We start from the raw sequence: 14083 nt of genomic DNA, 5'->3' as shown, positions 1-14083 counted from the left end.
CTTGTGTATGTGTCATCAGAAAAGTGCTTGTCAATTCCCTGTGTGTGCGTGCGCCGTGCGTGCACAGTAGTCGGCTCTATCAGTGGGATCAGATTGGATCGACCTGAAAATGACATTTCTGCCTTTGCCCTGATGGTCGCAGCTCAATACCGTCTCTGTCTAGTGCTGGGATAGTGCGTGTGCACGTGTGTGTGTGTGTGTGTGTGTGCGCGCATGCATCCATAATACAGTGAGATGTATAAATCTAAGAAAATGTTACATTTAAATTTCTGTATAAATGTATTGTTCACAACCAAACATAAACCAAACTGTCATTCACTTTTAATAATTTTATTTTTATAGAACTACTTACTTAATTATTTTCTGTTACGTGTAAAGACAGTGTAGTTACCTGTGATTGTTACGTGTAATAATCGTGTAGTTACGTGTGATTGTTACGTTCGATTGCTAGGTGTGATTATTACATGTAATGATCATGTAGTTATCTGTGATTGTTACATGTGATTGTTGCGTGTTGTAACAATGTAGATACTTGTGATTGTTACGCGTAATGATGGTGTAGTTACATGTGATTGTTACATATAATGACGGTGCAGTTACTTGTGATTGTTACGTGTAATGACTGTAGTTACCTGTGATTGTTACGAATGACTGTTACATGTAATGACTGTAGTTACCTGTGATTGTTGCGCGTGACTGTTACATGTAATGACAGTGTAGTTACCTGTGATTGTTACGCGTGACTGTTACGTGTAATGACTGTAGTTACCTGTGATTGTTGCGCGTGACTGTTACGTGTAATGACAGTGTAGTTACCTGTGATTGTTACGTGTAATGACAGTGTAGTTACCTGTGATTGTTACGCGTGACTGTTGTGTAATGACTGTAGTTACCTATAATTGTTACGTGTATTGACGTGTAGTTACGTGTTATTTTTACATGTAATGACGGTGTATTTACCTGTGATTGTTATGTGTAATGACTGTGTAGTTATGTGTAATGATAGTGTAGTTACGTGTGATTGTTACGTGTAATGATATAGTGTAGTTACGTGTGATTGTTACGTGTAATGATATAGTGTAGTTACGTGTGATTGTTACCTGTAATGATATAGTGTAGTTACGTGTGATTGTTACGTGTAATGACGGTGTTGTTACGTGTGATTGTTACGTGTAATGATATAGTGTAGTTACATGTGATTGTTACGTGTAATGACGGTGTTGTTACGTTTGATTGTTACGTGTAATGACGGTGTAGTTACATGTAATTGTGTTCTGTTTTTCAGGAGCGTGATGCTGAAAGGCGGCGACAGCTGAGAGAACGAGCGAGGCAGCTCATTGCTGAGGCTCGATCCGGCGTCAAGATGTCTGACATGAGCGTGTTGGACTCGCCCAGCTCTGACAGAGGAAGGAGCACCAAGTTCACGCCCACTTCAGGTCAGGACTGACACACATTAGCATTCAAACGTGAACACACACACCAAAAGTTTTGTTGCTCATTACTTTTAAACTAAAGTCTCAGTATCGTCCGCACACATGATAAGATGGACACATGGTCATTACATTCTCCAAAGGGGTTCCTCCGTAATCCTCACAGACAGATCTCATGGCTCCGCCCTCAGCGCGTACCAGCGGTAATTGTTAATCAACTCTGCACGTCGAGCAGCCATATCCAGCACCAAACAAAGCGTCTAATAACGATTCGCAGACGCTCTTCCTACTGCTTTCTATTTCCTGGAAATTGGGGTTATTATGGTAATGACCGTGATTTGGTTTCTCTGGTCATTTGTTTTTCATTCTTGAACATCGCACACCAGGTTTAGATTATTCTGCAGGTGAATGGACGCAGAGATTGTAAGTGAGAACAAGAGAATAAATCAACAGGTAAAATAAATAAAGACTGATAAATAACACTGGCAAATGTGTTGTTTCAGTCATATTGTTATTAATTATAAAGGTATTTACTGAAAAAAAAATCATGTTCTGAAAATTTCATAATCTCCGCCCCATTCCTTATCCCCCACATATCAACAGGAAGGGTACAATTGATTGTATTATTGCCAACTAAGAAAACACGATGAATAACGATGAGCAAAATGAGAATACATAAATATTGATAGGAATAAGTTGTTGAAAATAAGAATAATTTAAAAAACAAAAATAAGGAAGCTCAATGAAAACACAATCATAAATAAGATAGTTATTTTAGAAGTTCAACAAAAGAAAAAGTCTGATACAACTTGTAGAACAAAGACAGTTATGTTAAGTTTAAATCATTTGGTCCCAAACATTAGCAACTGGACCCGATTTTTTAAATTTTTCAGGCTTCCTGTAATGTTTTAAATAAAACCAATGAGTGAGAGGAATAATGATGAAGAATAATAACTGGAGCCACACTGCAGCGGCTGTTTCATATTCCTTTTAAACTACTTTCCAGGTGAGAGATAAGATAAACTCAAGATGAGTTTGTGTTCCTCGTATTGGTGTTACTGGTGTTACCTCTGAGACCAGTCCACATATTTGGTTAGCTTAGCACATAGAATGTTTGGGTTAGCTAAATATGCAGTGACCCTAACCCTAAAAATTGGGAGATGTTTTCCCAACATTGGGAATATTTCCACATCTTACAGAACACAGTAAAAGTGGCTAACGATTGGCTTAGCTTAGCATGTAGCGCCGCTGGCTAGGGGTCAAAGGGTAAAGGGGCGGAGCTCTTTAATGCATCTTTGAAGTAAATATGAAACAGCCTTGACAATCTTGAAATATAGCCGTTTTTTCTAATTTTTTGTGAAAAACACAATTTGTGTTTTGTAAAACCTCTTCTTTTCTTGACTGATTGGTTTAAAAATGGTTTTAAAGTGGATCAGTAAAATAACTAATTATAAATAATAGTGTATCCTTAATCAGGACACAATTAATGATCAAGCCACTCTCACACTTTTTAAATAAAAAAACAAACAAATATGAAGCAGAAGAAAAAGAAGGTAAACAGGGCGAGGTGTTCAGGGTTCAGCTTCTCCGTGTCCGACTAATTGTTGATCTCATTAAAAGAGGAGTTGTCGGACGGAGCCGAGCAGCAGCAGAGGAGACGGACTGCGTGTGCGCTGCGATACACACGGCCTGCCGAGCAGAACGGCTAATCCGCGCTCGTCCTCCCCTCAGCAGCATTCACGGCCTTTAAACGCCGCACCGCCCCTCCCTTCAAAACTTTCCAAACTCCATCACCGTGGCCTCCCATTAATTAGAGCGCGGCTCGCCACGCAGCAGGGAAAAAACCGAGAGGAAATAGTTATATTTGGCGTTGCTCTCCTCCTGGCTTTGTTCTCTGGAATAGTCTGACACTGTTTACTGATTGTTTTGTTTTAATCCGTGGTGGGTTATCCATGCAGCTCGAGCGGCTCCGCTCTCCCTTTGACTTTCTTCTAATGTGTTTTTTTTTTTTTCCTGTTGTTGTTTCTTTCCGAGCCCCTCCAGAGACTTAATGGAAAATGTGCTTTCATGTTTTGGTGGGTTATTGTTCGCCGTGGCTTCTTTTTGAAAAGGCTAGCAGCAAAAACCAAATGCAACGCTTTGTTTCTTTGTTTTCTACATCTGAACGCAAACAAGAGTTATTATATTGATCTTCCCCATTTCTGAGTTCAATATTATTAATTGTAGATCAGCAGTTTTGCTTTTTGAGAGGCTCCGATCAGTGTTTTTAGAGCCGATGATTGATTATAGCTTACTGAAATTAGGCCATTAATAAGTACAGGATCGTTTTTTTCTCATTGACAACATTGTTAACAAATATTAATATGAAAAGATGGAAAAAAAGTATCTTAAATGACTGATTTTCTCAATATTTATTTCAATTGTATATGCTTTAAGGACAGCTAACTAGCGTGATAGCAGCTAACTAGCATGATAGCATGACAGGCAACAGTGTGTAATATCCTCCATAACTAGGGATGGTTACCTTTAACATTTGAGCCGATACGGGACCAATATGGTATCGATTAAAATTGTTACCAACATTCTTATTTCTCAAAATAAAAATAATTTAACAAATATACCAAAACAACAGCCAAATGAGGTCGCCTGAAATGTCTAGTTTTAATAAAAATTAAAATAAATTACTGAGTAAATTTGTTTATTTTTTAATGTCTTTATGTGTTTTTATTAATCTATTTTGCACAATTAAAAAAACTATAAACATCACAGAAATAGACATACAGTGCTGAGTTGGCACATATTGTTCCTTACTCCTCTGTATTATAAAAATATGATTTAAAAAATTCCTTTTAGGGAAAAAAAGTCTCTGGGGTTGCCAGAATTTTGTGATATAAAAATGGGGTCATGACCCAAAAAATGTCAGGAACCACTGGATTAAACTGTATGTGCTCTTATTCCTTTTCTTCTGGAAACATTTGTGTTATGGGATCCATGGAGGGCAAAAATATTAAAACAAATGAGCAAAAGCGAATGTAGTAAAAATAAATGAAAGATAGAATATTTTACAAATTGAAGTATTACAAACTACAAATAAAAGTATAGCAGAATTCTTTGCTGAGAACTACATTTACCGTTTATTTACATTTACACTTACTTTTCTTTAAAAGGACATAAATCTATTCTGCTTTTCTAACTTTAAATCAAACAACCACGGTTAAAAGTTTGTTTAAAGTTGCTCCATAATTGACAGAGGCAAACTGAAGTCAATCAGTGTTTACTTTTCTCAGCATCTAACCAGTGAAGTGACACCGTGGTTCTTCTGTCTGTGTCTGTAACTGACACAGACAGCTCCTCAAACTCTAACTCACATTCTCTTTTTCTTCTTCTGCACTTCTCTTTTCTGCTGCTAACACACCTCGCTAACCACTTCCTGTCTAACTCGACACCTGCAGATGTTTTGGATGCACTGAGCGCTCCTCAGGATGGTGAGGAAGAGGAGGAGGAAGGCAGGACAGAGGAGGAGCTGCCACACTGTGTTTATGATGATGATGATGATACCACGCCTGCTCTGCTTACTAACCCCACGTCGTTGGAGGCTCCTCCCACCACCTCAACTTCCCAGGGCCTCACGGAGCTTACTAACCCCAGCTCTGAGCTTCTTTCTCTGGGTAAAACCCCCGCATGATGCTACTGGGTCTACGTCTGCACCGCTTTACTAACTCACAGCTGATCAGACGCTTTCCCTCCCATTCTGTCCTTGTGTGTTAGTGTGTTATTTTTTATCATCATATTATGGGACATATGTGTGTGTGTGTTTGTTTGTGTGTCACAGGGGGGAGGCGACACATGAGGTAGCAGCCTCACCTGACCAGGTTTACATGAGTTGGAGCTTGTTTTGTTTTTCTTTGTTTTTTTATACAAAATGCACTTTTTATTGAGTGCCACATGGGCATATTTGCAGTAGGCACAGAGTGAACCTTTAAAGGGGCACCGAGAAAGTGACGAACATTGCAAAACTTTACAGTTACCTGAGAAACATCCAACACCCCCAAACTGGGGTTTATAAACAGAGGTAACAGATGTGCATTTGTGTGCATGGGGGGTTTGTGCTTGGGAGACTGTGTTAGGAGAGAACAATACCTTTTGGGATTGGGCCCCTGAACAGAACTTGGCCAGCGCCTTTTCGGCGGCAACAAAATAGGGACAGCAGCGTCTCCCTTCTGCTGAAGTCCCTCTCCACTCAGTCCCACTGCTAGGAGGTGTGTGGCTTCTTCCGCCTATGCGTTGGGCCCTTTTGGAAGCCCTGCGGCGGACCTTTGCTCCAAGCCGAGTGGTGTGGAGCATGACGAGGAACCTGCGGCGCAGGAGGCTGCACCTTCCCCGGTTGTCCAAAACCTGACGGAGGTGTAGCCTTCTTGTAGGGCGGCGGAGGTGGCGCTGCAGGCCTGCGTGCACCTGCAGACTGTTTGGGCTTAGCGTCACGCCTGGGTATGATGCCTCGCAGGGCTTCAGCTTGTTTCTTCCCTAACTCAAAACGTGCCTGAATGGCGTCAAGAGATTGCCCGAACAAACCCATGGGAGATACCGGCTCATCCAAATAAACGGCCCGGTCTCTCTCTGGAACATCCGATAGAGTCAGCCACAGGTGTCTCTGTGACACCACGGTAGACGCCATTCCTCTGCCGAGGGAGAGCGCTGCACAGCGGGACACCCGGAGGATATAATCCGTGGCGACCCTCACCTCGTTAAGAAGAGGAGCCAGAGAGCTGTCGGGGGAAGCAGCGAACTGAGCTCAGCCAGCCGCATAGCCTGATAGGTCTGCAGCATGGTGACAGAGCTCAGTGCACGAGCGGTGCCTGCCTGTGCTCTGTAGATTTTATCCAGCTGCGAGGAGGAAAATCTACAGTGCTTGGAAGGAAGCGATGTGGGGCCGCTCACGCCATGGTTGTGAGAAGGCGCCAGATACGCAGCCAGAGAAGGCTCCATAGGTGGAGGGTTGACTAAGCCAGCCTTTTCCGCTCCATCCAAATCCAAAAACTGTCCATAGACGGGCACCGTGACGCGGGTAGACAGTGGTTTGTTCCATGTTGATGTCAACTCCGAGATAAAATCCGGGAACATGGGCAGGCTATTCTTAACCACCCTAGGCTCGGGAGGGAGAAAAAATCCTGCAAACCGTGACGGTTTTTGAACCGGGGGAGGAGAGGGCCACTCCACTTCCAGTCTCTCAGCTGCATGGCGGCACAGAGAGTAGAAAGATGTGTCGTCCTGATTAACCGGCGCAGTAGCGGCGGCCCACTCTCCAGGCGACAACGCATCTAGCTCATCCTCCGACAAACCATGAACGTCCAGACCGATGTCACCGCACGTCATCGTCCTCATGGTCGGCTTCTAGTCCTACCAGAGGCAGGTTAGAGCCCTCGGAAAACTCTGGCTCGACCTCGGCCAACCCGTGCACGTACTCCATGTGGTCAGCCCAGCTAGTAGCAGGGACTTCGACCACAGGTTCCTCATCACCAGACTCGGACGAAGCCGGGTCCCTAGACTCGGATAGGAGAGGGTCATGCCGTGCGATCGCAGCTTTTCCCAGAACCTTCTCCACGAAAGCGACCCGCCTTTCCAAGGTTGAACGCCGAAGCTGGCGACAAAACGCACAGGACTCGGGCTGTGTCAACGCTCTCCTGGCGTGGACTATTCCCAGGCAGACGGGACATGCTTCGTGCTGGTCCTTATCGTGTAAGAAGAAGCCGCACCCCTGAGGACAGGGGCGAACAGAAGACTTCTTCCTTGCTTTAGCCTTCGTGCTCATTTTGATACACCGAAACTTGTTAATAGAATTAGCGCTCCGCGGGCAGCAGCAGCAGCAGCAGCTGCTAACACCAACAGGAGCAGTTAAACTAATTCTAAGTAGGCAGTAGCCAAGGCAGAGACAGAGCTAACTAGCAGCAGCTTGTTAGCTCCACTCGGTAGAGGTGTTCTTAGCGAGGTGAAGAGCGTAAGAACTGAAGGATGACTGTGATGACAGCGTATTTATGAGGCAGGCGGAGCCTCATTTACGTCATCACAGATCATCTGCCTTCAAGGCGTGATTAGAGGTTTTCTTCAGTAGGCCACGCGGGGGCGTGATATCCCATACTATATGTGTTGTACCGAGTGAATCGACTGAAAGGGAACATTTCATTGTTGTACGAACACTGCGAACGTTTAGATTTAATTTCCCTCTTAAGTTATAACTGCCCTCTTTTTCATGAAACATTTCCTGGATAATTTTTTAGTAACGGATAATTCCTTGCTTTATATAATACTTTTATGCTCCACCAAGTCAAAAAAATTCTGAATTTTGGATTTAAAAAACAATGAATTTGTGTGAACCCCAAAATCAACATTATGAACAATTCTGATTGTTCTTTTCCGCAGAATTAAAAGTGGTTAAAGTGAAGTAGTAACTCTTATGAATACCGTTAAAATTTCCATCCTCACAGGGCATGTGTTGGTTAGCTTAGCATATAGCAACGCTGGCCGGGTACAAGCCAGGGTAAAGGGGCGTTGCCATGTTATCAAGTCATCTCATGTAATCATCTCTGTCTTCCTCTCCAGACGCTAACAGAAAACACGTTGATCTGAAGCTAAAGAAGCTAACTGAGGTCAACCCGAGAGGATCCACCACGTGTCCCTCGTCTCCGCCCTCGTCTTCGTCTCCGTCGTCCCCCACGGCCTCCTCCACCTCCACCTCCCCCGTCAGCCCACGGGACGAAGCTCAGGTACATGCCCTCTACACCTCTGGGTTCTTTCATCCGTCCTTTATTCTGTACGTTTGGTCCAATCAATGAGGTCCCGTTGACCTGGTGATCAGTGTTGGTCACACATATACTCTACATAACACATGGCTTCCACTGATCATGACCTTTCTTCACACTGTGTGCGCATGTGTGCGTGTGTGTGTGTGTCTGCGTGTGTTGCCGTCCTTTTAATCAAAACCATTGAACGTCAATGTCATAGATATTTACTTATAGACTACTTTTCATTGACAAAAAACATTTTACAAGTGTATTAAAAAATAATACACAAGCATTAAAGTGTAAGTCCACCGTAAAACCTCCGTCAAGCATGAAGCGCAGAGCGGAAGGTTTTGTTTTACCCTGCATTTATTTGTCTGTTAGCAAGATAACTTGAAAAGTTATGAACGGATTTGGATGACATTTTCAGGAAATATTGATAATGAGACAAGGAACAGGTGACACATTTTGGTGATTTGAGAAAAATAGTAAAATAGGAGCTGTGTCTGAGCCTGCCTCTTTAAGCGCAGTGGTTAATTGGTAATGTAGTGGTGGTAGGGAAGTGCATCGTGTGTATGTCCCGCCCGGTACTTGTGTTGTACTTAGCAAAGGTTTGCAATCTCCAAGTGCTCTAGTTATGTTTATTTTTTAGCTAAAAATGATAATCATACTAAATAATACCAGCAACTCACAAAATGGCAACAAAAACACGCAAAATAATATATATATATATATATATATATATATATATATATATATATATATATATATATATATACTGAATAATAAAAACAACAGACAAACAACAACAAAACACACAAATTGACACCAAAAACACACGAAATGATGATATAAATGATCTTGATTCAAACATGAACTGAAAATACAAGGGTCCGTCAGTCCCACATCAGGAGGGAGATCACCCTAAATGATAAAAACTCAAGAAATACATCTATTCAGGAGGCACTAAATACTGTTTCATTCAATACCGTTTCATTTGTTTGGTATGGTGGTAAAGGGGCGGAGCTATGTTATCATCTTATCAAGCTGAAAATTATCGTGCGTCTCTGGTAAAATAATAATTTGAGTTTTTATAACATTTGCTGCGTTTGGAGGGAATAGGAAACTGCCACTGAACAGACTGTCAAAATAAGAGTTTAGTTCAAGCTTTTCTTGGGTTGAATTATTCTTAAAAAAAAAAAAAAAAAAACATTTAAAAACTTTGGCATTTGGAGGTAATATGAAACAGTCTGGACAACACTTTAACTGTAACTTGTGACTGAGTTTATACTCCTACTCATACTTTTCTCATTATTCAACACTTTGTGTCTTCTTTTGTAATATTTTGTTATTTTTCGTGCTGCTCGAGGTAATCGATTCCCACAGGACTCACCAAAGTCCTACAAAGCTGCTGGATTGATCACAAACGCACTCGGCCTCTCATTAACAATTGTGTGTATGTATGCTCGGGCTCGGCAGCGCACGATAAGAGCGCGCCACGCTCACAGTGCACTGAATCAGGTGATCTGAGCAGCGATAGGAGAGGGACGACCCCGGTATCTGCTCCGTCCCAGAGTGCACCAGGAGAGACGGAGAGATTACACATGGGTTCACTTCAGGAAGAGGCTGCGTCTAAAGTCTCCACCAGGAGCCGTTGACCTGTCGGCTGCTACACAGCATGTCATAATTAGAAAAGCAGCCTCAGTGCCTTAATCAGCATCCCCTGGGACTCACACGCTCACTGAATAAACAGCTCCCCGCACAAAGTGCTGGCTCCACACTTTTCTCCATAGACTAAAGTAAACATACAACTTCAAATCCTCTGTGAGAATCTGACGGCGATGGATCCTCCGACAGCCAATCATCTTCCACCGTGCAGTCACAGAGTAAAAAGTCTCAATCGTTGTTTGGTTTTTCATCAATGAAGGCATCACTCCTATTGAAATGTTGATTAAAAATCACAAGGAGTGAAATTTTAATATTCAGCATAACTTTGTTTAGGAGAAAGTTGGGCATTGAGTTTCAAAGTCAAGGCTCAGGGTCAAATCTGACCCTTTAGATCAGGGTTCTCAACCTTGGGGTTCTGAGACACGGGGGAAGGGGTTGCCTGATGACTTCAAGAAACTAAGAATATTTTCTGAACAATTTGAGCCCATTTTTGCTTATTTTTACCCTTTTTCTGCAACTACACAAAACTTGTCATATTTTAACCTATTTTCATCTCTTTTTCTTGCCTTTTATTGCACGTTACTCCCGTTTCTGACTCTTCTCCATTAAATTTCAATGCCTTTTCCGCACATTTTCAGCACTTATTAACGTTTTCCACCTAATGTTTCATATGTTGACCCATTATTGTCACTTTTAAATTCTTTTCACCATATTTTATGCTTATTATTGGCAATTTCACCAAATTCACGATTTGTCATGCCCATTATTTGCCAGTTTAATCTAAATTGTTCCTAGTTTTGAAATGACATTACCCCAACCCCTCTTCCCCCATTCCTGCCACTTTTAAGCCATTATTGACACTTTCAGCCCTTTTATTAATTTTTCTGTCCATTTTTTGGCCACTCTAATTTGTAACTTTTAACCAATTTCTGTGGTTTTTACCACCTTTTCCATCATTTTTGGTCACTTTTAACCCATTTTATTTCTGAATAAATCAAGGATTTACATTTTTAAGATGACTATACTATGTTGCAAATAATAAACTTCCTGGATAACAGTGGATATTATTCAGATAAATAAATAAATGTGGTTATCACAGATTCATAGAACAATGAACTCTCATTTTGCTGACTTTATGGATGGACCCCAAAAATCTCTCCCCTTTATTCCCCCTTATAGATGGTCCGGTCTCTACATGACTGTTCTTTAATGTTCATGTCTGTGTTCAACCACCTTCAGGTACAGTGGGGGTCCCCGGTCTCTGGCTCCTTTTTTGGGAGGGTCACGGCCTGAAAAGGTGTGAGAACCACTGCTTTAGAGCATATAACGTGGCCTGCAGTAGAAAGTAAAATTGATAGAAAAAGTAAAATACAAACTAAGTCTCTGTCTCTCCAAATACACAAAGTCAATAAAACTCCAGTGTTTGCAGGGCACACAGTTTTCCCACGCATATATCACGTGATTGCAGTAAATTTTAATCTGAAATTCTTGAAAGAACTCTCAATTTTTCTAAGATCCTAAAATTCTCAAAATATTTTTGATAATTTTCCCAAATTAAACAAATTAAGGAACCCATAGGTCCTGAAATCTGTCATACTTTATATTTCATTCATAAATAGAAGTGCAAGGTCAGGCATAATGATGTTGAAATTACTCATTTTCCCGTGCTAAATTTGTGGCCCACTTGAGATCAAACTGCTCTGTTTGGCCCCTGAACCAAAAATAAACAACGCAAAATCCAAAACCCCAACGAAGAATGAACCAAAGATCAATGAATAAAAACATGGACTGACGGGTTGAAGGAACTACACATCTTAGATAGTGAGGGAGGGTAATCAGGAGACAGTGCACACCTGTGTGCAGACAAAAGGTGCTTTAACGCAGATGGTTCATTAACTGAACAGCTCTAAACCGGTCACATCCTTCCTGACAGTTAAAGTCATCGCTAGTCGCTCCTCCTCCTGCTTTTCTGCAGGAGTTTGTGTCACTTTAAGTACAACTACACACACACACAAACACACACGGGCTTGTTGGTTGTGCAATGTTTAATTGGGCTATGTGTGAAACGCTCCTCGTCAATGAGTTTACTTCACTTGGACTTGAGGAAAGCTTTTAAGTGGCTGCTGGGAGCGCGCTGACGGAGTGAGAACAGACTAATTGCTGACATTGTTTATTGAGTCAATAATGTGAAGCTAAGCTAACACGCGGCTCCACTATCTGCTCCCGTCTCAAGCAGTGGAACGTGTTTGCCCTAATTGTCGACTTCATTGCGCATTTCTGAGTCATATTCTCGATTCTCGGCGAGTGTGTTTCTTTTCCACTTGGGTTGGTGTGTTGGGGGGGGTGGGGGGCTGATACAGAATATCTGTGTGCAGAGTTTCTTGATAGCGGGTGAAGCCAGCGTGGAGCTTTTTAACACGTGTTCACTTTGAAAACAATAGTCCTTTTTACACATTTTGCATAATTTGAATACATTTTCTGGCTCAAGGTTTCGTTGAAAGTCGAGTTAATTGCTTCCTTTTTGTTTCTCATGAGTGAAAGGGGAACGTGTGTGTGTGTGTGTGTGTGTACATGTGTGTGTGTGTATACGTGTGTGTACATGTGTGTATGTGTGTGGGGTTTTAAAGCACCCACAAATAAGAAAAACAAATTATTTCCTGGGTCAGGTCCCAAAAGTCATAGCTACATATTTACTTGTATTTCCTTTGAATGAGATATTTGATGCACAAAGACATTCATTTAGTGAATAGACATACTTTTTAAATAGTGAGATTCAATGAACATTTAACTTGATGAATGGATGATCAATAACCTGGAGAGTAAGAATGTGCGATATATCGTCGTTCACGATATATTGTCAAAAACATTCTCACCGGTAAGAATATGTTATCCCACGATAGAAACGATAAATGGACATGTCGGAAATTAGCGAGGGCCAGAGGCCATTTGTCCCTCAATTTAGCCAAGAATGCCTAAAAACCTTGTTCCAGGGGCCAAAATTGCCCACAAGTTTGTTGTCAACAACTTATTATTCTCTGGAGCGGAGCGCTGTTCACGGCAGAGGAGCCAACACGGTGTGCACCGCCGCTCCCGCCCCCAGCCCTCACATCACACAGACAGCGATGCTCGTCACAGCTACCTGAAGCTGCCGAGCTGCGATACATCATGGACCACTACTTGGTTAAAACCAGTTAACTATCCAACAAATTGAACCAATCCAAGTTCCTCCGTCATGTCCACCCAAAGTTTCCACAAACACAGGTTCAGCGATGAACCCGTAGGAACGATTATGAACTGCAGACTCAACTAAAGCTAACTATGCTAAGCTAACCCACCAACACAGACTGGGCTAAGAGCTAACGCTAACCACTCCATATAAGGAACAGACCAAGTAAAAAAAACACGTCTTACTGTCATAAAGCCACAGAGATCCATCGATTTGTTTATGGTCAGATTTAACACTTGTATGGAAGAATAAAAACTAAACATGTCACACATTGTGTGAAATAAATATTAGCATAAATGTCACTATTCACTATTTTTTAATTATATTTCACGTGTTCACAGACAAAGCTGGTTCCATTAGACTAATGTAACTATTGAGATTATTAAACCTAAATATACTGAATGACTAAATCATCAGCTTGATCTGGTTTAATTATAGGAAATCAGAGAATTATTTATTAACCATAACTTTATGTAACTTATAAGATGAATGAAACAAGATTCAGCAACAGTAAAAACACTGATGGTGTTATTTGTGCTTTTCATGTGCTTTTTTTTTTTTTTTAGAATATAATTTCATTTTAAGTGAGGAAATAAATTAACAATACAATAACACTAATAGAGTGATCCGCATGCACTGGTATATTCCATAAAATATCAGCTCATGAACTCTTTGAGTCAGCAGGAAAATGTAAAATCGATGGAGTCAAAAATAAAAACAGAGATGGGGCAACTTTTCTCACCGTGAGGCCACAAGCTGTGACTGTCTGATCTAAGGGTCAACATTCACGTCAGCATTAGAATAAAGACAAATCTGAGCATTAATACAGGAAAGAACAAAGGGTTTGTGTGTTTTTGGAGTAATTTTCCATTTTTTGAGTCGTATTTGGTGTTATTTTTTAGATTTTTGTAGTTTTGTGTGTTTTTGTTGTCATTTTCACATTTTTAGAGTCATTTTTGTTGTTTTCTATATTTTTGTGTTAT

At 41.3% G+C, this 14083-nt stretch overlaps 1 protein-coding gene across 2 annotated transcripts in view; it reads left to right on the top strand.

The window, feature by feature from the left end:
- The window catches only part of ehbp1 (EH domain binding protein 1), a 191881-nt gene that overhangs the window by 119219 nt on the left and 58579 nt on the right, over positions 1 to 14083 (top strand). For both annotated transcript variants that reach the window (XM_028467869.1, XM_028467870.1), the window contains 3 exons: positions 1286 to 1436; positions 4883 to 5098; positions 8028 to 8191. In XM_028467869.1, the coding sequence (XP_028323670.1) occupies positions 1286 to 1436; positions 4883 to 5098; positions 8028 to 8191 (531 nt within the window). The remainder of the gene's footprint in view (positions 1 to 1285; positions 1437 to 4882; positions 5099 to 8027; positions 8192 to 14083) is intronic.

The sequence above is a fragment of the Gouania willdenowi genome, chromosome 15 (genome assembly GCF_900634775.1).
Source record: "Gouania willdenowi chromosome 15, fGouWil2.1, whole genome shotgun sequence".
Taxonomy (NCBI): domain Eukaryota; kingdom Metazoa; phylum Chordata; class Actinopteri; order Blenniiformes; family Gobiesocidae; genus Gouania; species Gouania willdenowi.
This window is presented reverse-complemented; position numbering and strand designations above follow the sequence as displayed.